The sequence below is a fragment of the Perna viridis genome, chromosome 10 (assembly GCF_037379345.1).
Source record: "Perna viridis isolate PV_CMFRI_1.1 ecotype Kerala chromosome 10, ASM3737934v1, whole genome shotgun sequence".
In the NCBI taxonomy this organism is placed as follows: Eukaryota; Metazoa; Mollusca; class Bivalvia; order Mytilida; family Mytilidae; genus Perna; species Perna viridis.
Window position 1 is genome coordinate 23,691,282 of NC_142454.1, and position 23,699 is coordinate 23,714,980.

The 23,699-nt window shown below is 32.5% G+C and overlaps 2 protein-coding genes across 4 annotated transcripts; one reads left to right on the forward strand and one right to left on the reverse strand.

Moving 5' to 3' along the window:
- Positions 1-2,049: 2,049 nt before the first annotated feature.
- LOC148605044 (uncharacterized) lies at positions 2,050-9,564 on the reverse strand. Its single transcript, XM_088550216.1, has 4 exons — positions 9,530-9,564; positions 7,743-7,946; positions 6,153-6,386; positions 2,050-4,146 (listed from the first exon to the last, which is right to left on the reverse strand). Exons 2-4 carry the CDS (start codon positions 7,923-7,925, stop codon positions 3,619-3,621), a joined length of 945 nt encoding a protein of 314 aa, XP_088406342.1. The 5' UTR covers positions 7,926-7,946; positions 9,530-9,564; the 3' UTR covers positions 2,050-3,618.
- Positions 9,565-12,085: 2,521 nt separating this feature from the next.
- LOC148605045 (carbonyl reductase [NADPH] 3-like) lies at positions 12,086-21,910 on the forward strand. 3 transcript variants are annotated; one of them, XR_015915943.1, is made up of 9 exons: positions 12,089-12,297; positions 12,995-13,076; positions 13,689-13,867; positions 15,169-15,281; positions 18,709-18,837; positions 19,481-19,622; positions 20,596-20,659; positions 21,198-21,361; positions 21,794-21,910. XR_015915943.1 is itself a non-coding variant. In XM_088548991.1 (8 exons), the coding sequence occupies exons 1-8, from the start codon at positions 12,277-12,279 to the stop codon at positions 21,889-21,891; spliced, it is 828 nt and encodes a 275-aa protein (XP_088405117.1). In that variant the 5' UTR covers positions 12,089-12,276; the 3' UTR covers positions 21,892-21,910. The 3 variants fall into 3 exon arrangements, 2 of the variants coding, with proteins under 2 accessions (XP_088405118.1, XP_088405117.1); XM_088548991.1 differs by lacking the exon at positions 21,198-21,361; XM_088548992.1 differs by lacking the exons at positions 18,709-18,837; positions 21,198-21,361 and having other exon boundaries at positions 12,086-12,297.
- Positions 21,911-23,699: the final 1,789 nt, after the last annotated feature.

Below are 23,699 nucleotides of genomic sequence, written 5' to 3' on the forward strand. Positions count from 1 at the left end.
AGACGTATGGTTGTAAAAACGTATAAGTAAGAGGAAAAATAGTTCAAAGGGTTGAAAATCATATGTCTTGATATTATCATATTTCGATAATAATCTTGCATTCGACAGCTGTAAACATGGAAGCTAATTCTTGGTAGTACATTTTGCACATCGAGCTATGGAAAATTTTTGTTATCGATTCTTGTCTGGTAGCAGTAAAAGTAAGCATTACTGTTAATACGTTATAAACATTGGGTGTAATGTGTATTGCAGACAAAAATAGTGTTGTTTTGGCATTTTACTGCTAACACAAGTATATGTTGGTTATTTATAGAAGATAATATATTTGAATAATTTTGATCTTTTGAAAACGGATGTAATAGTATATAGGCCAAATAGAGAAACTCTGATCCCCCTTGTGGAATTAATGAGACTTTGATTTTTAAGTGGTTTGCAAATAATGCAAAGTATAAAATTTTAACAACAAAAAAGATAGTCAATTGCTTCAATTTTAGCATTTTAGCATGGTTAATTTCCAAGCGAATTGGACCAAGTCAAAACCTTAGATGGATAATTTTGTATTAAGCTTGTATATTGCTAAATTTGAACTATTTCATGATATCAAGACTTTATACAATAAATTAAATAATTAATTCACTAAAATCATGGCAAAATTTGAAAGAAGTGTTTATTTAATTTTAACAGGGAAAAAATTAAAATTTCGGATTTTTCTCGGTTTAACCTATAGTATCAGTATATTCGTTTTTTAAATATATCATGAATAGATGTTACCAAAGTATTTTTCTAAACCTTATGCAATCAAAGGATAAATTTGGGGATAAAGTCACCACAAAAGACTGCCAAACCCGTAAAATTAAATTCAAAATAAGTCTAACAAACCTGCTTGACGCTTGAAATGAAAAAAAATACATGTGAAGATCAAGCCATAGGGTTGATTGAGCAGTCGCCAATGCTGGTTTATACGGATGTTTAAAAATTGCATGGTTAGTGCCAAGAGTTACTTAACATTTGTGCACACAATTGGTTCAGAGGAACATATTTTACCTGAGTATAATAATGTTTTGGGGCCAACTGCAGCTTGCCCTGTGGTATGATGATGTCGTTAATTAAGGACCAATAGGTGGCCTTAAGCTTGGGCTGACATTTTCATCCCGGTGAGATTTTTGTCTCTTTGACATATACACTATACCTATTATCGTGATATATTTGTGTGGGTATCTTTAGACAAATAGTACAGTCTTATAAAACGATTTCCATAATCGATATGGAGTTTTATTGATCTTGAATTGTTAGAATTTATATTTGTGTATCACATGCACAAGGTAATAATTTCAATAGGCTAATACTGTAACAAAAATACCAACGTCGGGACTCGCATCCCTCCAATTATAATGTACTTCCCAACAAAAACGATCAGGAAAGGTCAGGACGCTGCCATTTTAACAGAAGTTCGGAAGTCGAATACATACAAATACACCAATATTCCGATATAGACTTAAATATGTATTTAATGAAAAATGAAAAAAAAAAAAAACATTTTAGAATAGGACTCTTAGTTAAGTAGGTTTATGTTTAGGGATGTATTATTATACAGAAGATGTATAACCATTTCAATCAAACCCTGTATACAATTGTAACAAATATATTAGTGTGCACGTCATTACCACAGATTACATTATTTTCCAAAGAAATACATTAGTTTTTTTTGGTTTTTGCGTAGAATAAATGCAAGAAGCTTAGTAGCGGAAAATCTTATAAAAACCAGGCATCCGCTTGATCATTTGATCCTCTTGAACGTAATATCGTGACGATTTGTTTGTACCTCAACCGCTAAGCAATATACGTATCAGAAAGTCTATATCAGAATTGAATTCATTATTTCTTTAAAATAAATCTGTTTTCTACAATCAATAGGTACAAAGTAAAGTAAAAACTATCGTAGGGAAAGAGAGAAGTAATGGATATGCAGACTAGGTACTGCAATATCTTACGGATGCAATGACAACATCAAAAGTATAGGAAACCTTTCAAGCCAATATAACAATAGCATAAATGTGATGAATTTATTTGACAAAAATCCAAGACAGGAAAGGAGTCATGGCCATCGCCACTATACGTCACCTAAGTTACATGATGTCTCCATAGAACTCTTGGTCTTCATCACATTAGAACCAAACTATACTCTTTACCTCTCACTCTACTACACTCTCCTTACAAAACAAGTCTTGACACTCCTGTTTCTGACCCCACCTCATCATTATACAGACTTGTTGCCATCATTTTGGATATTGGATTCCACACTCTTTATATTAGTTTGTGTGAAAAGTCAAGATGAAGAAAAATTATCATTTCTTCATTTTTTATGGTCGTCATCATGAACTCGTGGATCGTTATGGTGTATCCATTAGCACCATGAAAACTGATATATTCAACGGGTCATAGTTTTCCTTTCCTCGTTTGTCTACCCCGGACTTGACTTTTAATGAGCAACTCGGCGGGTGTTTCTAGAAAAGCAGAGGACGCTTAAGCTACCGGTGCACCTGGTCCATGCTCCCAGTTTTTAGTGGAGTCCTAGTTGCTCATTTACTTTTGTTACTTTGTATGTATGATTTTAGTTACTTTATGTTCTATGTTGTGTATGTCTGTTTTCCATGTCTGGTCTTTGTCCTTGGATTACATTCTTTTGATTGCCGCTATAACCTTGGTTCCCTTGATTATTCTTTCCACTACCGTTTGTCAACAAAGGTATAGATGCAATTAATTTGGCTAACATCCTCCATCACAAAAACGTTACAAAGTTCCCAATATTTCAAAGACAAATCGAATATCTGCGTAAAATCCTTTCTAAAGGTACCAAGTACCGTGAACCACGCTCCATAAATTGGAAATAAATCTTAAAAGTTCTTATGGATGCCACCGAGGAATATGCAATATGATTACCACAATAACGTTGGTTCCCTTGATTACTCTTTCAATATACCATTATATCATATTTCATACAACAATGTTGAATTCTGATTTTGGTAATGGGTAATGAGATATTTTAGTATAATCTCTGAACATTTTTACTTGCCCCTCCCCCACTGGACAGTGATTGGTGGATCGATATATTACCCCCAACGTCACGATATATCACACTCTCGTATTCAGTATAATATAACACATACCACCTGTAGTAGAGGGTTTTACGCATTGTATCATACTCAGTAAATATATTGCCCTCAACTTCGTCTCGTGTGATATTACAGCGTAATATCCTCTACTACAGGTAGTATGTGTATAATATTGTAAATGAATATAATTATCCCACAGAAGGCAACATCAGAGTGCAATATATGTCCATATTGCATGAATGAAAATATATTAATAATTTGTAACGTTTTACGTGATAAAAGTTCATTTTTCACAAGACTAAACTATATTGTTGTACAATAAAAGGGTTATTGCATGAAAACTGTAGCATATTATCTTTCGTACATTTGTAGAATGTATATTACACACTCGTAAACTCATGCAACATAAACTTCTACTCGGGATAATATTCCCCGGTATTCATGCAATAACCCTTTAGTATTTATAAAAAAATTATAAGCACATTTTGTATCTGAATGGGTAATATTACAACTTCATTTCGGTGCACCACAAGCCACTCTTTGCACGTTCCTTGTAAACAAACCCAACATCTCTCATTATGCCCTCAATACAAACCTTAGCTTTTGCGTCAAAACATAATTTGATATTTATCTTTGTATTTTGATCTTTTCTTTTCACACGTTTAAGATGAAACTGAATATGATTTCGAAGGTTAGCATATGCGTTTCTATAAATATCAATAAAAACAACAGTTCCAACAAAAGCCTCGTACTGGGTGCCAAATGTTATAAGTAAGCACTTTGCGTCATCTATATTTGAACCAATTACAGAAGTGGTTTCTTGCATGATGAATCTTACGTTTGATTTGATCGGACGAAAAGGAACCCTATTTACGACCAACCTTGTTCCAAATATTTCATTTGTAACACTTTGTGACTCCAAAATATTCGACAAAGTGTTCTCCTCGATAACAACAATGCCATTCAAGTTAATCTTCCCTAACATTGATTCTAGTTCATCTATTTCTATTCCATTTTCAAAATGTTCCATTTCCTAAAATAAAAAAGCATATAAATAAGGCTATTTTTTCAGTATGTTTTTCCAGGTTTTTCAAGGTTGTGGCAAATATTGCAGTTTAGTTAGATATACCCGAGAAATAATTTTCGTCAATATTAGCAGTGTTTGGGAAAGTAATATAAACTAAACATATTTTCACTTTATCGACGATTACTTTGTTTTTAAAAATTGGCCAATTTCTTTAAAAAAAGAAAACAATAACATTAATTAAAAAAAAACTGTATTTTTCAGTTTTTTTGTATCTGTCCCAGCTGTCGCAAAACACACTGAACATTGTGAAGTCGTTTTCTTAAAATGCTGACTAAACTTGTAATACACTCTCTGTATGGTATAGACTTCCCACTTGCCCCGTATCCCATTGCCCAATGCCCAATTCCCGATTGCCCCAGCCCCCATTGCCCCACACCCCATTTTCCATAGACCCATTTCCCCATTCTCGCCGAGTTCGAAAATTACCGAAATCACGCGATATTAGAATTGCTTACATGTATTATCGCCACTGATAGCTGCATGAGATATGATCATGCAAAATATTCTTAAAACTATAGATATATATACATATATAAATTGTGAACGAATGGATATTCTTGTTTTATTTCAATTTAAGAATAGGAAAACAAATGTATACATATTCAGGCCCAGTTCAAAGAAATTACATAACATATTTCTGTAAATTGTATGGGTGCAAACAAATTCAATTTCAATAATGGGTGATATTATTGTTTAAAATGTAAAATATGTCAAAATAAGCATCATATGTGTGGCTGCGATACATTAATTTCAGTCCAATTTCTCAAAAATGATTCTGTAGATTGTAAGGGTACTAACAATTTTAATTTCAATAGTAGTCCAAAATCATTATATAGAAATATTTGAAATGTCAATATTAGTATCCGGTTGGTGGTTGTGACACTCATATTTGAGTCAAAAATCCTCAAAATGACATAAGTGTATATGAACGAACACATAGTCAAAAATATGTCATTTCGAAGATAGATTTTTGTCTAAAATCTTTTTCAGAAATATTAAAACTTACTGTATCAGTTTTATGTTGATGGCTGTGATACATATATTTCAGACCAAACTCTTGCAAATGAGATATATTTTGAAATTTAATAAGTGTGAACACTTGAAATCACCATTATGGTCTTATATTATTGTTTAAAATGTTCAAATTGTCAAAACAAGTTCATATGTGTGGCTGTGACAGATTAATTTCAGTCCAACTTCTCAAAAATGATATATTTCTGCCGATTGTAAGGGTGCAAATAATATTAATTTCAATAATGGTCTAAAGTTATTGTTTCAAATATCAAAAAAACAATATTCTTATCCTTTTTCGAGGTTGCGACAAATAACATATTTTTGCCAATTGAAAGGAAATCAGCATTTTATTTTTAAATGGTCTTGTTAATATTGCTCAATATGATTAATTTGTCAATATTAAAATCATGCAAGTGTCTCTGACACAAAATTATTTCAATCCAAATTTTCATAAATGACATATGTTTAGCAATCTATAATGACCAGAACAAAATATTTCAAAATGTCAACTGCGACTCATGTTATCATTAAAAATTACTTTAAAACAAGTTTGAAAAAACAAAATTAAATTGCTGTCATAGAATTATGATAGGTACATTGCTTGCGGAAAAAAGGCAGAACCACTTTGTTTTTTTGATTGACCAATCAGAATTATACCCTCGCCCTATTCCCCATTGCCTTATTTATATACATGTATCCCATTCCCAATGCCCCATTGCCCCATACCCCATACCCCACCCCCTTCCCCATTGCCACAATCACCATGCCCCATTGACCCTTACCCCATAAAATGGGAAAATAATCCCATAAGGTACTGTACATTTAAAGCAACAAATTTCGAAAAAAAAATTATATACTTTCTACGGTTTTGAATGATATTCTATAAGCTAAAATATTGTTAGAATGAAGTCATTCTATCAAAAATGACAAAGACTTACTCTATCTGCAACCGTATAGCATCGTCCCTCCTTAACCCGACGAATTGTATCTTCATTTTCTCTTCCAGAAGCGGATACAGCGTATTTTACTGAATACTTTTCTTTGACTCTTTCATGTATCTCACTTATAAACCATCTGATAATTCCTTGTTTCTCATATTGCTTTGATATTCTGAGAGCCCGTATGATACAGGTTTCATATTTGTCGTATATATTGACAAGAGCAAAAGCAATCTGAAAACAATAAGGAATATTTAGTTTAATCTTTAATGTTGGATAAATATACTAGGGTAAATCAATAAGAATAATGAACAAGTGAACATAAGCCTCGTTTAAAAGGTACAAAGAAACTACATGAAAATAAAATAAAACGTGAACTAAGTATTTAAAGAATATGGACCTAAATTTCGGCGTCACAACTCACAGCTGTCGACCAACACCAGAGAGAGGTCGTGCCCTTTAAAATTGATCGTTATGAAGTTCAAGATGAAAAATTATAATATTGAAAGTGAGCTGACGACAAGCGCTTGAAAATCGGGTTATGGTGACTAAATAATGCGGGTTTTGGCATTCATTCCAAAGGGGTGTGCATTCCCAAAGGAAGCTAATAATACGCTGTTCTAGGAACTTTTGTTGTTTTTCGCCTGAGCATGTTCCCAAAAAGACAGTTACTTTCATGTCGTCGACACTTTGGTTTGCCGTCCAAAAAAAAATGTTCACCGACTGGACAATCCTTTCTATTATGACGCTTTGTTTGTGTTCTACAAAACGATCACCAAATCATTTTACAGCGTTTGCAAACCACAGCGTAAATGACATTTTCTGAGGTACAGGTGAAAAGATGTTGGCTGGCCTGACATCCTCGTTAGTTACCCAAATAAAAGGACATGCCGAACAGCGTGGTCTCTAATAGTGTCGTGTGCGTGTGTAACTGGCATTGGGGCGTCTAGTGGCACTCTTTAAAGAACTCGTGACAACGTGTCCTTGAAGATTCTTTCCTTTTCTATAGGTAATAATTGGAAGCGAATTGATGAATATTTATGACATGTATTCGTCTTTAAGAACTATGGTTTCAAAGTTGCGAACCAGGATGTTGCTACATAAGAAAGATAGGTCAATACCACAGGAACCTGGTCACTGGTGTCTCTCATCCTCTTTTCTTTAGACTCAGGTCTCTTAACTTTGTTCAGTCTTTGTTTGTCTCTTAACAAAAAAAAATCATCGTGTCACATTGAGCTCAGAAATCATGGTCATACGGCAAATACGGACAAGTCTCAGAAATTGTGACTAAGTAATGGTATTTTAGCAGGACTGAGGATGCCAGAACTGATAATTCAAGTAACAATGGGCATCCATGGTTAAAGTTATATTTGATAGCTGGATGGAAAGAAGAAACAAAATGGATAATAGGCATGAATTCATGTTCTTCATCGGAGGACACCGAAAAGACATCGTCTGTGTATCTTTTGTAAAGGTCTGGTACCAGGCATATGTACTCAGAGAACATTGTCCTCTTGGTAGCCAACAAGAGCAAGGAAATCTTAATTTTTACCATTATTTATATCGATATAATCGTATATCGATACTTACATATGTTTCATCATGCAAAACAGCATAACCAGTTGCATTTGGAAAATTAAGAAGGTGTTTGAAACAAAACGGGAGATAATCAGCTCCACAGTAAATTTCCTCTGTATTTCTTATTGATAACACTTTTTCTTCATCCTCTTCTGTTACCAAGTCAATCTTCAAATGTTTGAATGAAGTATCCATGTTGACTGTCGATATATTGTGCTAACGGATAAAAATAGCAGTTTATCAAATTTAATTCGTCTCGTATCAATAAAGACGTTTGAAGTTTTGTCTTTCGATCTTTCAGTTTCAAATATCGATATGCAATCAAAGTTACCACATATTGATGGATTCATAATTTTTCATTGGAAAACGACACATTTAAATGACATTTATATATCATTATGCAAGAAAGTTTTAAAATTAATTACCAATAGCGTGCATGTTCTGATAACCAAGATATTATACACATGGAGATTTGAAAACCTTCAGTGTATCGTATTAATGGACAACCAGTTAATCAAGCGTGTGTAAAAAATATTCGCGGAAAACTAGCTGCCCAAATAATATCTAACAAGAAAATTTCGATGAACTTGTACTATATATATTTGACCAGGTGGAGAATACAATGGCAATGTGTGTTATAACAACGCAGAACGGTTAAATTTAAGGCCATTTTAGACGAAATTTTAAAAAGTTGCATTCCACAATATAAATTGTTTTAAAAAAGACTAAAATTGCTATTATACGTTTTCTAGTAAATTTGTTTGCTTGAACAGGTTTCCAAATATGCAATTTTTCTAATGTATAGACTATTGTGAGCCTGTGGGTAATATTCGCATAATAATGAAACACTGAGAAAATAATTATTCTTAAAGGGGGTGCCGTTTGGTACTCAAGCTTGTAAAAACCGCAGTTTTTCAATTATGGACATAAAGCCGTGCCTACTGAAAGCGTAAGAAATGTGAAATAAGCACAGTCTTTAGAAATATTGAAGCTGAATACAGTCGTGATGCTTCAACTCTTTATATATTTTCTTTTTTCTTCCATAGCTTCTAGGTAAAATTTCCAAAAAGTGTCTGAATAATGGAAAAGTGTAATCGCCAGCAGACATTGAGGTAGACATTGCATTGCTAATGACACTGTAGCTTTTTACGTAGAAATATACACTTGAAGTGCCTTTATGATCCTGCGATAAAAATCAGAAGAAAAAAAGAAGAAAATTCCATTAACAAATAACACCAAACTTTTGATATGTGATAATTTACATTTTACCAAAAACATAAAACATAAAACATTCTATATTAAAACATTCTAGATTCAACCATGAGTTCTAAATATTGTTTTTAAATAATGAAGTCTAGGTACAACTGTCAAATCAGTTGAGCTACGTACGTTTCAAGAAACTTGGATAGTTGTACTTTTTGTTAACGACAGGCAAAAACTTTCGAGGTAAATATATTATATCTTTTTAAAGCATATATGCATTAAAAGAACGAGTTGGTCAAAATTAGTCAAGCCCGTGGTCGGAAATATAGTTTGTACCTTCTACCATACTTTAACATTTTAAGTAAAACTCCAGATAAGGATCATGCAAAATGGGATTTATGGTTGAAAAGCTGACATATTTTTAATTTTGATTTATTTTTTTTGATTGTTTGTTTTGCTTACGGAATGTTTTCTTATATTTTTAGGTTTTCCATCACCAACGCAAAACACTGTTTTCAATAAATATTAATATAATATTAAATATTTGGTAGCTGTTTTTTAGGTGTTGAAACGAAACTATTAGTCAAGGATCTTACCCTACTCTAATGACGATCTTGTCAATTCAGTGCAAATAACAACAGTGTTTTGAAATGATATAGACAGATCATATATGCAGAAAGATAAAGAATTTTATATTCATATAAATGAGAAAATTATACAAACGGTAGATGTATAACCACGCCATGCATTATCTTTACGTTATTTAATGTATTGTATTAACATGTAATTAAACTTTCGTGAATGTAAAAATTTCAGTTAAATTTCCAAGTGTTTTCGTAACGAAAATAAACTTTCGAGTTAGTATTTATGAGATGCTAATATATACGACTTAAATTAATTACATGTATATACTTCGCAAATTTGGGATTTCGCGGGATTTTTTAGATTAATGCTCGAACTTAAATATATCATTATCGTGACAATATACTTTATTTCTAATCTTACTAATTTTACAGATATTTCGGTAACACGTTTAAAGTGGAACTGTGTGTGACTTTGAAGAATTTTAGATGCGTTTCCATTGTTATCAATCCAAATTACAGTTCCATCAAAAGAATCGTATTGCTGTCCAAATGCTATAAGTAATTTACGTCATACATATTTGAACCAAAAACAAAAGAAGAGGTTTTTTGTGTGATAAAACATACGTTCGATTTGTTTGGATCAAAAGAACCCCATGTACAACCAACCTGACACCTTGATACCAAATATTTCATAAGTCACGCTTTTGAATTCAAATATACACAACAAATAACTCTTCACAAGTCCTTGAAATGTCCTTGAAATTTATATCCAATAATAGAGATTTTAGTTTATCAATTTCTACTTTGTTTTCAATGCTTCCGTTTTCTGAAAAAAAAAAACAGTTACATTTAATAGACTCTACTTTAAATATCGACTGATGTCGTGGCTGTAGTTGAAACACTTAATATCACATTGCAGTTTGGTTATACAGCCTTCATATAACATGTATAAAGTAATTAACTAACAGCTAATAGCTTCGTTTACATCATTCCAACAATTGATTATAATTATAATACTCCGCATGTTTCAGAGTCGTATGTATCGTTATAGTATATGTATAGGCTACATGTAACTCTATCTGCAGTGGTATAAAGGAATCTTCCCTATTTAAAACCACCAATCGTATATTCGCTTTACCGTGTAGAAGAAGATACAGCTTACTTTACTGCGTACATTCCTTTTGAGCCTTTCGCACATTAAATTACAAACCAATGGATAATTCCTTGCCTCTCATATTGCTTTGATATTTTGTAAGTGTAATCAAGGAAACCATGGTTATAGCGGTAATCAAAAGAATGTAATCCAGGGACAAAGACCAGACATGGAAAACAGACATACAACATAGAACATAAAGTCACTAAAATCATACATACAAAGTAACAAAAGTAAATGAGCAACTCGGACTCCACTAAAAACTGGGATCATGGACCAGGTGCACCGGTAGGGTAAGCGTCCTCTGCTTTTCTAGAAACACCCACCGAGTTGCTCAAAAAGCTCGAAGAATATTGGTCTCATATATGTCTTTCACATAGACTAAAACAAAAGCAATCTGAGAAGAATAATATATATTTTGTTAAATCTGAAGTGTTGGATTAATGTTCTAGCATTAAATGGTCACAATTGCAAAAAATACAAAAAATATATAACGTAAATGTATTTCAACAATTTTTGTTGCTACTAGTATATCTTTCATCTGATTTTACACAAATTTGCATTTGTAGAAACAACAATGGTTTTTCCCACAGATCTCGTACAAATTACCAATACCAATACCAAGGCATATGGGAACAGAGATTTTTTTTAAGATGACATCTGCAAATTCTGTCGGTTTTGGAGATCATATAAGAATGTAATAAACGACGACACGTACATTTTGTATGGCATTATGTTTTAAAGAGTTACAGTGTACGTATGGTTTGAGTGTTAAGTCCGAAAATAATTTATTTACAAAAAGTATTTTAAAAAAGCTATCAATTCGATATTAAATTGAAATTGGCTACAAATAAGTTTGCCTTTTAACCATTAATCTTTTTATCATCATATTAGCAACTCATTGATCTGAAGTTTGCTTTACCCAAAATCAATTAATCAATCAGTCTTTATCATGTATTGTTTTGTTCTAGTTTATTTCATATTTGACCCCAACAAAATTGTAGTGAGTAAGCTGCATCGTTTGCGCCCGTCCAAAGTCAGCTACCTCTAGCATTTGTTCGTAATGTTTGATTTTGCATTTTGTATTACACGTAATTATTTCAGAAAAAAATATGTATTATTGGATCCATACGATTGTCTTCTCAAGGGCCGACTCCGATTGTGGAAAAGCTTTCATTGCTCATTCATGGCACAGGGATAGTAGCTTGAGACTTTTTTCACTGGATATTTAGATTTTCATCTTGTTTACACGTATATTCCCTTTGTTGTCTTTTTCTTGTCAAATTCACTGAAGAAACATTATATTGAGGAAGAAAAAGTTTTTATCAGCTTTTACTTTGTTTATTTTTATCATTTATATTGAAATCAATTGTTGCCAATAGTATGGTCTAAATTTAGAACAGGAATGAGAATTACGACATAGGTACATAAGTGAAAGTTACGTAACAATGTTGTGTCATTGAACAAAGACACTTGTACTATCTAAAGTGGAAAAAGGAAGTAAAAAAATTGTTTCGTCAAATTGTAATTTAGAATAGGAATAAGAATTACGACAAAGGTGTGTTGCTCAAACTACGTAACAAGCGTTGAGTCATTGAATAAGGATATGTGTACTAAAGTGGCAATAGTAAGTACCATAGATTGTACCGCCATATTGTAAATTATGAAGAGGAATATTTAGCATAACAGACTTACATTTTACATTTTGATTTAAATAGATATATGATATTTTCACACTGTCAGTTCTTATATACATAGTTATATACGCTTTATTGATTCACATTACTTATTCGATGTATCAACTTGTGACAACCCTTCGTAATTTTGATTCACGTGCTCAATGACTTCGCGTTTCAATGTATTTCTTGTTAACTCATCTGAAATATCAGCTCTATAACAAATACAATTATTTTCCAAAGACTTAAGCCCGTCAATATAATGGAACACTTGATTCGAAATGTTTTAATAATTTTTGGCAACAAAATCGCAAATAATCTATTGACTTGAAATCCAAAATGTAACAAAAGAGTAAAACGGTTTCATCTATAACAGATATTTGAATGTAATGGCAGCTTGCTGCAACAAAAGCTGGGGTTGATTTCCGGCGGCCATTTGCATTTAACCCCTAACGACATATTTGCTGGTATACTACTACTAAAGTGTAATAAATAAATAATCTTTTTTGGCATGTCTGCAATAATTTGTAATTAGAGCCAGTTCCTTACAAACTATATCTCGTTTAGATGTTTAACACACTGGATAGTAAGATTCTGACTTCATTCTAGACGTCAAGATGTTTGTTTACATATTTGAAATTTATTTAGGTTACTGGTGCTAACAAGGGAATTGGATTTGCCATTGTCCAAGCATTATGTAAACAGTTTACCGGTGATGTATATTTAACAGGTAACTAAATTGTGAATATATTATATTACTGTTAGTGTATAAAATGCCGTCGTTAAAACGATAAAAAGTAGAAAGTAACATCTTATCAGGATCGTGACATTGTACAAACTTTGAAAGAAGTGGGGAATTTGTTCAAGGCCTGTAATTAGTGAATCGTCCTTTTCAACATGTTAACATTTCGCGTTATATGTAAGTATATCAATATAACTGATAAAACAACTGTCTTTATATTCAAACAATTTCAAAGAACGGATCGATCTGTTTGATAAATTTATTAATAACTCCACTGTTGGTTTATTGATATCTACGTTATGTTGCAAAAAATTATGATATTAAACATTGTTATTTGAACTACTGTAAACGTACTAATTTTCGAGGTGTACTAATTTTTGCTATTTTCGCGGTGGAGAGAAAACCGCAAAAAATAGTACACCTGAAATTATTTTTTTTTACATTATATAACGCTAATCATTTTTTTATTGAAACCCAGAAAATTGATACCCGCGAATATGTTGACCTGACAGAATCCGCGAAAATTTATACGTTTACAGTACACATCATGTTGCTTGAAATCGGAGACAATAGATTTAAATGATTTTCTCTCCTATCAAGGAAGGAGTGAGGATAGATGCAAAGCTGCAATAGCAGATCTTCAGAGGGAAGGACTTACTCCAAAGTTTTATCTGTTGGACCTTACTGACCATTGCAGTATTACCAACTTCAGAGACTTTCTTGAAAAAACATATGGTGGCATTGATATTTTGGTCAATAATGCTGGAATTGCATATAAGGTATACTTTTATAATTATATATTTTAAAGTTTGAACAAATATCTTCAGTTTGGCTTTGTTTTCATTGACAATTATCTTTGTAGATGGTCTGAAACATGAATGGCTCAAAATCATTTTATTGTAAATGTCAAAGTTCGGATGTAATTATTTGAACTTTTCACAAAGGCGTTTGGCCCAATTGTTTTTTTTTTACACCATCCACACCAATACAACCGATTCAATAGGTCTGTCACTTAAGAAAAACGTTTTATCATTTTGCAGTAGAGGGAACTATTAACACTTTCATGTTTATTCCAATACAAGAATTATGACAAATCAGGAGAGGGTAAACTGTTTAAAGCTAGTTAAAATGAAAAGAAAAATACGAAAAAAAAACACTATCATGATCTCTATCTTTACTTAAAACTCATGAGCAGCTTTCAACTGTTTCTGATTGAATGGATATCGACATTAGACCAATTCATGTAAAGTGTTGATAATGTGCATCTTCCTCAATCTAATTAAAATGAGATCCATCAATTGCTCCATTTGGTCACTGCATTTAGGATCTAACAACATTCCATTCTACTTTCTGCTCAGATGACCTTTTTAAAATCCTCGATGTTTTCGCTTTGAATAATTCTGTCAAAATTATGAAAGCCGAAATCTAATTGGCTGGCAAGAAATGACATCTGAACAGAAAGTAGGATGGAGTGTTGTTTGATCCTACATGAAGTGACTGAAGGGCACTATTAATATGTATAATTTTATTTAGATTGCATATAGATTGTATTTTACTCATATATTTTATTCGGTTTGATCTTATAGTACGCAGACTTATTGTACCGCGCGTGACTTCATACACTATTTACAATCAGGTTTCTATAAATGGGTTATTCTGCAGCAAGATAGGGTATCACTACAAAAATTTATTGGTCGACATCGAGACTTTTATTGATCGGTATGGAGTATCCATCTGCACCTCGATAACACATTTCATCTCCATATCATAATATCCTATCTCGTCTACCCCGGATGTGACAATTTATGAGCAAATCGGTGATTGTTTATAGAAAATCAGATGACAATAATTCTACCAGTGGACCTGGTCCATGTCCCCAGTTAATAGTAAAGTCCAGATTGCTCATTTCCTTTTTTACCGTGTGGATGTTATTTCGTAAAGTTCATGCTGTGAGTGTCTTTTTTTTTTTGTCTACTCATCATAACTGTCTCTGGTATATGTTCTTAATTTCTGGTCACTATTGATTCCTTTGATTTCTCTTTGATTGAAAATATTATCTCCTAATATTGTAATATTGTAGCGCGAATCAACAGTGCCATTTGGGGAACGTGCAGAGATTACGAGCAAAACCAATTTTTTCGGAACACTGGAGGTTTGCAATGTCTTGTTCCCTTTGTTGAGACCACATGCAAGGTATAACTTTGATTATGGTGAATATTTCAATTATGTCAAGAAAACGCTAACTTTATAACACCGAAGTCTCTTTTTGGAAATTTCCTGTTTAAAATGCATTTAAAACTGAAATTCAAGAAAAACAAACACACAAAAAACAAGAATATTCACTTATAATTGAACTAGAAGTAAGAACATAAAACTACGATCCCAATTCTATACGCTTGTGCATTACACAGATTTAGATACCAATCATACGATTCAAAATATGTCTGTCTAATGTAGTGTGGTTCATAAATGAATAACATATTAAGTAAATAATATATTGCATGCTTTATGGTACAGTATTCCTAATATTTTTTATTTGTTCCCAGTTTTGTACTGCATTTTTCCTTGAAAGACAACATATTATTGGTCTAGCACTTAGGTAAATACAAAATACCAATGGTATAAATATTTCACATTGGTATGATGTACGCGTATTTCAAAGTTCAACTTGAAACTGACGGACGAATATTTAGGAAGTTCAAGATAATTGTAATTTGACTATTTGCACCATGAGATTGAAGGAAAATAGACATTATTTTCCATATCGTGTTAGTGCATTGAGTTAAGTTAACATTTTACTTTCAATACACTTAAAGTGAACATTTCAGGGGCAGATAACCCTGTCTGAAACCTCATTTTTCTAACATCCTATTGAAAAATTCTGAGCAAAGCCAGTGATGCAGAGATTAAAAAATGGTCTTAAATAATGTTCAAATAGAGGAAGTATCCTTGAGTGAAATTAGTATGTTGGCCGTGCAAACCCCCTCCCCCCCCCATACACACACACTCATCAACCGAAATATGATTTTCAGTTATCCTTGTACCTCCCATTTACGAATCTTTTTGTCGCCAAAAAATAAACTGAGCATTTTGTATTTTTGGCTACCTCGTTGAGGCAAAATGTATTTTTAAAGTTTTTTTTATTGTACGAACTTCTTCTTTCCACAGAACGAAGTAAACTGACATATGTATGTATCATCATGTAGCCCAATGTCTCAGCTTTACAACAGTACCAAGAAACTAGCGGTAACACTTGGAGTTTTGCGGTAAAATGAACCCCTACCCCGCCGACAAACCCTTAAATTGACATATTTTTCAATGTCAAAACCCCTAGAGTATTTATGCTTCAGTAAAAAAAGGTGGTTTCTTTTGGTATTTTCTGTCTAGTATTATCACAATTTATACGTCTGGGGTTCTTCTGATGAATTTTGGCGATTTTCGTAGTCAGAATTTATCAAAAAATGCGAAAAATGGGATTTTCGATTTTTAGGTCAAAAGTCATATAAATTCAACTCTTCAAGTTATTACTCAAATATAACGTCTCAAATTTGGTATCATTCGATAGATAATTTAATTTCCGACATAAATAAATCAGAAAAACTAATTTTGAAGAATGAATTTAAAAAAAACTGTTAAAAATACTTTCCCTACCTCTACAAAACTGGTCTCAGTATCAAACAGAATTTTCATTCACAGCATAGCGACACCGTAGAACTCATATTTTAGGCATTCATAATTAAGTTAATGATATTTCCAAGATATCTGGTCAATTCAGATGCTTACAGTTTCTTTTTGGAGTGACAGTTTTTATAAATTTGGGAAAAGGGGAATTTTCAGAATTTCAAAATTTATTCTTTATCACCCGTTATTTCCCTTTTTTTCAGAATACCGTAGTTTAAACAAGCCTTTGTATGAATAATATAGTGTAGGATCGTCAGAATGAGCCGAGGTAATAAATATTTGAACTTTTCTAAGTCAAGTTAGGTGAAAAATTACCACCCCTACCCATGGACAAAATGCCTTAGCATGAACCCAGATGTTCATAATTAATATATAAACGGTGTACAATACACATGTTTGGTACTATTGTTTTAATCATCGATGTATCCAACATATCTTCAGGGGATTATTTTTCAGTTTTAATTTGCTGAAAATGAGTTTTTCATAGAAAGGGGAATTTTCAGAATTTCGTATTTCCTTCTATTTCACCAATAATTGGCATTTATTTTTCAAATACCGTGCTTGAAATAAGCTTTAGTATATTCAAACACAATTATATAGTGTCTTGGCTTTGAAATGATCCCAAGTAATAAATATTTGAACTTTTCCAAGTCCAATTGGGTGAAAAATTGCCCAATTGACAAAATATTACAAAAAGGGGAAATTTAAGAATAAAACAGATTATCACGCAGTTTAGCACGTAAATTGTATAATATTTTTTTTTAAATATCATAGTTTTTACATGATTTAATTTTTTTTTGCTATCATTATTTTTGTACATATAAGGTTTCAAAGAAGCAACTACGATGAATGATTGGCATATACACATCCAACACCATTTGCAAAATGCTAATCTACCACATACGAATTCGGGGTTTTTCACGGAAATCTTAGTGGGTATGGGGTACCATTCTTTCGCCTTTATGGCTTGGAATACGTTAAAATATGCAATGCCTTTTCCAATTCGAAAGCGTAGATGGTACATAGATGTGTTTGTACATGCAAAAGTTGGTTTGAAGTAGGGTACTTGAAAAAATGCCAAATTACCGTTAAAACGGCGTAAAATATGAAAATCCGAAAATTTCCCTTATAATGAAAAACTCGTCATTGTCATATTGAAACTGCAAACTACGCACCAGTTTTCTAGGGGTAAGGGTAATATTTTTAAAATGTTTTGAAAATCTTTTCTTGGAAATTAGTTTTTCGTGGTTTATTTACGTAGGAAATTAAATTATCTATCGAATTATACCAAATTTGATACGTTTTGTTTGAGTGATAACTTGTAGAGTCGAATTTATGTGACTTTTGACCGAAAAATCGAAAACTCCATTTTTCTCATTTTTTGATAAATTCTGATTACGAAAATCGCCAAAATTCATCAAAAGAACCCCAGAAGTATAAATTGTGATAATACTAAACAGAAAATACCAAATAAACCATTTTGTACCGAAGCATAAATAATCTAGGGGTTTTGACGTTGAAAAATATCTCAATTTAAGTGATTTTTCGGCGGGGTAGGGGTATCAACTTATACGGTGATACCTAAATTTGTTTAGTGTGTTTACACGTGCTATCCCAGGAAGGCTAAGACGCTCAAATATTTGTCTAAAAAATCTTGGCTTTTTGACCCAGTGGGGTAAAAATATAGGCTAATACTGAAAAAGAATCAGATAATATTCTTTGGCGACAAATTGATTTGGTAATGGGAGGTATAAAGGTACCTAAAAATCACCATGAAGTTGACCAGTGGGGGTGCACTGTGGACCCTCCCAGCCCATGGACTACTATTATTTGTTCTAAGTAAGCGGAAGCAAATTGCAATACATACTTTTGATAATATTCAGAACCAATGAATTAGAATGAGCCATAATATGCTTAAGGACATATAATATATTTTTAGAGTGGTGAATGTTTCGAGTATGGCATCTTTGAAAACTATTTTGAAATGCAGTGATGAAGTAAAAGCTAGGTTCATTAGTGAGAATCTAACCATGGAAGAACTAGTTGAACTGATGCACGACTATATAGAGTAATGATAAAATTTACGACATTTCATCAACACCTACCCCCTTTTTGTCAATACTCTTGTGATCATAATTCATTCAGATGTAAAACAAACTTAACTTAATTGAAATACTACACAAATGTGATCTAGGCTGAATACAGTGTTCAGTTGTAGCAGAGAACTGCGTGTACAACAGATATAGTTTCATTTAAAACAAAACTATTACACAGGCATATATAGTTTACCAGGAATTTAAGTTAATCAAACCAGCTCAATGTAAAATTCATATGAAATTGATGTTGTACATGTGATATTCACTAATCATTCACTTCATGTGAAGGATTGATTTATAAGAACTGCACGTGATTTTTGCCACCAATTTTATTAGTTCAATATTGAATATTTATGTGAAATAATGTTTGTACTACGCATTGACTTATCACTGGAATAATTTTTTTTTTGTCACAAAAAGCAATTCTAAGTAAACGTGTAAAACTTCCAAAATGCTCTATTGCAAATTTTATTTAAAACCATGACTTCATTGATTATTAAGAAGTCACTTAATGTTTATTTGTTTTATAATTTTTTTATATAACTGACAGGTATTGCTTATTTATAATTCCTATTATAAATAAAATGTAAAATGTATTATTTTTCCCTTATGTAGATCTGCTAAAGTTGGGAACCATGAACAGAAAGGATATCCTGATTCATTGTCATGCTACGGAATGTCAAAGGTCGCAGTGACTGCTATGACGTTTGTACAACAAAGGGAACTTAATTCCAAGCTAGATATAGTAGTAAACGCCGTACGTGTTGCTTGCATTAGATATGGAATACATGTCTCAAAAGTTTTAAAATCGTAAATATAACTGACTGTATATTATTAGGTATATTTTGATCAACTTTGAAGTATCATAAAAGTTTTTTTTGATATTATGTAATCAATGTAGCATTTTGTTTTGTTAAGTGTATAATTCAATTTTGTAATTGACGTACACATTGAATCTTACCTAGGCTGATATTGTGTTGAATCAATTAAAAGTTTATACTATATAATGGTTGCAATAGTGTAATTTTTTATTTATCTTTGCCATATATATGCAATCAATCCTTTAGACGACAACACTTATTTAGTTTTGCCGTAATTGAGCGATTTTTTATTAGAAATATATCTTATTAGGGGTTTGATATGAATTACAGCTGATAGTGATTGTGTTTGTAAATATTTCTTTTATAACATGTTTTAAGTAGCTATAGTTCATTCGCGAGCAGTATTCCAAACTATGTTCTACAATGTTTTAATATAGCTATTTGATGCTCACTTTCCAACTTTAATCTTATTCGAAACTAATGATCATTTGCGTGCCTAAAATACCATTGTAAAGTTTGCAAATCTTTGTTATTTTTTTAATTTTGCGTAAATGATTTAAACTCATTTTATAGGCACCTTAGATAAAATTAAAAATTAAGTATGAGAAATATTGGAAAGAAGATACATATTCCTAATCCGCAGTAATGATTTGGTTTTTTACATGTATATGTAATTTGTCTTCAATAAGTCACCACGGCGTTTGCAGTAGTATAGTTTTTATAATATTTTGGCCTGAAAATAGTGCATCACCTCAACCTGGTGAAGACAAATTATGTTAGTATTTGTAATTGCAAAACCTTGTAAACACATAATACTTTGACATTAATAATTTACATACTTGTGTTGTCTCTTAATTTTGATACAGTGAAGATTTGGGATGAGTTCCTAAACATATTTACATTTTTCAGTGCTGTCCTGGCTACGTAGATACTGACATGACGCAGCACAAAGGCACTAAAACTATACAGGAAGGTAATTTTATGTGAATATCTGCATAACTTTCTTGCTTTATTTTTTTAAACACGATATGTTTTTTTTTTCTCTAATATCGCCAGAAATATCGAAGCGTAAAAATAGTGCCACATTCAAATGCATTACATACGAATACATGACCTAAAAAACAACAACAACAAACAGTGACAATGTAAATTTTCATTATTGCCTTAAAGGGAATGAATTAAATATAAAAAACTTAATATAATGAAAACAAGACATGACTCCGCACAAAAAAATAAAGCACTTGAAATATAAACTTCCATGCAGCATAGAAATGATTAGAGACAATAGGTGTCTTGGAAGGGTAGGCCGCATATTTCTAAAGAGTCAAATTTGGAGTACCTTTGTTAGACAAATGTAAAAAATGCACTGAATACATTCTACGTAAACGATGAATGAAAACTTCAGTACTACTCTGCCTATGAAACTCTTATATTAAGAAAAACAAGGTGCATAAATGTAAAACGCATCTTTAGGATTGAACTTGAAATCCCTTTGATACTTTCATATTTAGGATACTACAGACTCATATCTTGACCTACACTTAGAAATCGATGGTAAATGAATACCACAGCGGCTGTTTCTAGAACAGGAGAGGACGCTTCCCCTACCGGCGCACATGGTCAATACTCCCAGTTTTTAGTTGAGTCCGAGTTGCTCATTTGCTTTTGTTACTTTGTATGTATGATTTTAGTTACTTTATGTTCTTTGTTGTGTATGTCTGTTTTCCATGTCTGGTCTTTGTCTCTGGATTATATTCTTTTGATTTCCGCTAGAATCATGGTTCCCTTGATAACTCTTTGAAAAATATAATGGAGGACAACACTTATTTTTGCATCGCCACTAAGCATATTATACTGAGATTTTAATTTTTTTTTTTGTAAAATATTTAAATAAAATAGCAATATTTTCATAATTTACTGTATGTTCTTTTAATCTAGTTGAGTGTTTTTAAAGTTCAGAAAATGTATATATCTCAAATAGATATACCAAGTTTTCATTTTACTGAACATTCAGTGTAACAAACATGCAGTCAACTGTCGCGTGATATAAGTAGAGGTGAGAAAAAATTGTGTTTAGTCTTCTTTCATTTTTATTTTCATTTTTCAGGAGCTGACACGCCAGTGTACTTAGCTCTTCTACCACCGAGTACAACAAGTCCGAAAGGGAATTTCTTGCTTGACAGAAACATCCTACACTGGGGTTGAATAAATCATTAGAAGTGTGTTTTATTTTGTTTACAAATTGTTCATGATTTGTAACTTGTGCACTAGTAATCAAGGGAACCAAGATTAGATCGGAAATCGTACAAACGCTATCGAGGGGCAAGAAACAGACACGGAAAACAGATATACACAACAAATAAACATAAAATAACAAAATAATACATACTTGTACAAAGAAACAAAAGTGAATAAAATGATCACGAGCAACTTGAATTCAACTTAAATTGGGACGATGGACCAGGTTCACCGGTAGGGTAAGCGTCCTCTTCTTAGGAACAAACCAACGATCTTTCATATTCAAGGCGTGCACCGAGACAGTTTCCATACAGAGGAAGAGCATTTGTCGAATGTCTTTTGTATGAAAATATTCAAAGCTATGAAAAGAAATGTATCACAAGCCTTATTGTGGAGTAATGTTCCATCCATTTTTGAACCAAGACTGAAAATGCGTCATCGTTGCCTGAAAGGCAGTCTTTTGAACCAAAGCAAAAAATACGTCATCTTTGCCTGAGAGGCAGTCTTTTTGACCAAGACTACAAATGCGTCATCGTTGCGTGAGAGGTAGTCTTTTGGACCAAGGCTAAAAATGCGTCATCTTTGCCTAAGACGACGGGTAGTCTTTTTGACCATGGCTATAAATGCGTCATTGTTGCCTGAGAGGTAGTCTTTTCTCTTTTTGACCATGACTATAAATGTGTCATTGTTGCCTGAGAGGTAGTCGTTTTTGCCAAGGCTATAAACCGTTGCCTGAGAGGCAGTCTTTTAGACCAAGGCTATAAATGCGTCACCGTTCTCTGAGAGGCATTCTTTTAAACCAAGGATATAAATGCGTCATCGTTGCCTGAGAGGTAGTCATTTTGACCAAGGCTGTAAATGCATCATCGTTGCCTGAGAGGCAGTGTTTTAAACCAAGGCTATAAATGCGTCATCACTGCCTCGGAGGTAGTCTTTTTGACCAAGGCTTTAAAAAGCTTCCTACGCAGCCTAAACAAATTGTATCAGATATCCAGATCTAAATGAGAAATAGTCTGTTTTTTAAAAAACATTATATATAATTGAATTTCAAATATCAACAAATTTAGCTTAGCTTCTGTTCTTTTTACGTGTATTTATATTATAAGTTGGCGCGTTCTCTATCCCACAAAGTTCAAGATCTATATCGAAGGCATGGTTCTTCCTTTGCTACGTCAGCAGTTGGTTTCTCCTTTGTTTTACATGTACAATTTCATTGTATTAAGTTCTTTCTATTTTCATTTCTTTACTGTTCATATTTTTTCTGTAAAGTTTTGACTTTAAACATGTCTGGTTTAGATAGGTTATACTGTAATAGGAGATAGCGATCCAATCTTGTGAATTTACGTGGTCACGTGACTATAGTGACTAGACACATGTAAAAGAGGCTATTGAGGCTTACAACTCCGCGGCCCGAGACGGTATTCAACTACTTAAAAGGGTAATTGATAACAAATCTTAACGGGGAAGTGGTTAATAACCATACACTCCTTGCTTTTAATGACCACTTTTGACATTTGTCATTATTTCCCGATTTCGAACTTTGTTATTTACATTTCAAACAAAAAATGTTGGTATTCCTTTCGTAATTGATTAAAGTAGTATTGTACAATTGTACGAGACATGCCGGTGTAAAGTCGCCACAAAGGATAAACTTCTGAACATCCCAATATTTAAGGTTGACAAACCAGGAAATAAAAGTATCATTTCAACTGATGTAAAAGATTTCTGATCATTTCTGATTTTTCTACCTTTTGATAGTAAATTACTTTGGAGAT

Bases quoted from the DNA above. Each gene is read 5' to 3' on its own strand.
- LOC148605044 (XM_088550216.1), bottom strand. From the start codon at position 7,925: ATGGATACTTCATTCAAACATTTGAAGATTGACTTGGTAACAGAAGAG. The intron at 6,387-7,742 runs GTAAGTATCGAT...TATTGTTTTCAG, and splicing joins TTTTGCATGATGAAACATAT to ATTGCTTTTGCTCTTGTCAA. The intron at 4,147-6,152 runs GTAAGTCTTTGT...TTTTTATTTTAG, and splicing joins GCTATACGGTTGCAGATAGA to GAAATGGAACATTTTGAAAA.
- LOC148605045 (XM_088548991.1), top strand. From the start codon at position 12,277: ATGTGTACTAAAGTGGCAATA. The intron at 12,298-12,994 runs GTAAGTACCATA...AAATTTATTTAG, and splicing joins TGTGTACTAAAGTGGCAATA to GTTACTGGTGCTAACAAGGG. The intron at 13,868-15,168 runs GTATACTTTTAT...GTAATATTGTAG, and splicing joins ATGCTGGAATTGCATATAAG to CGCGAATCAACAGTGCCATT.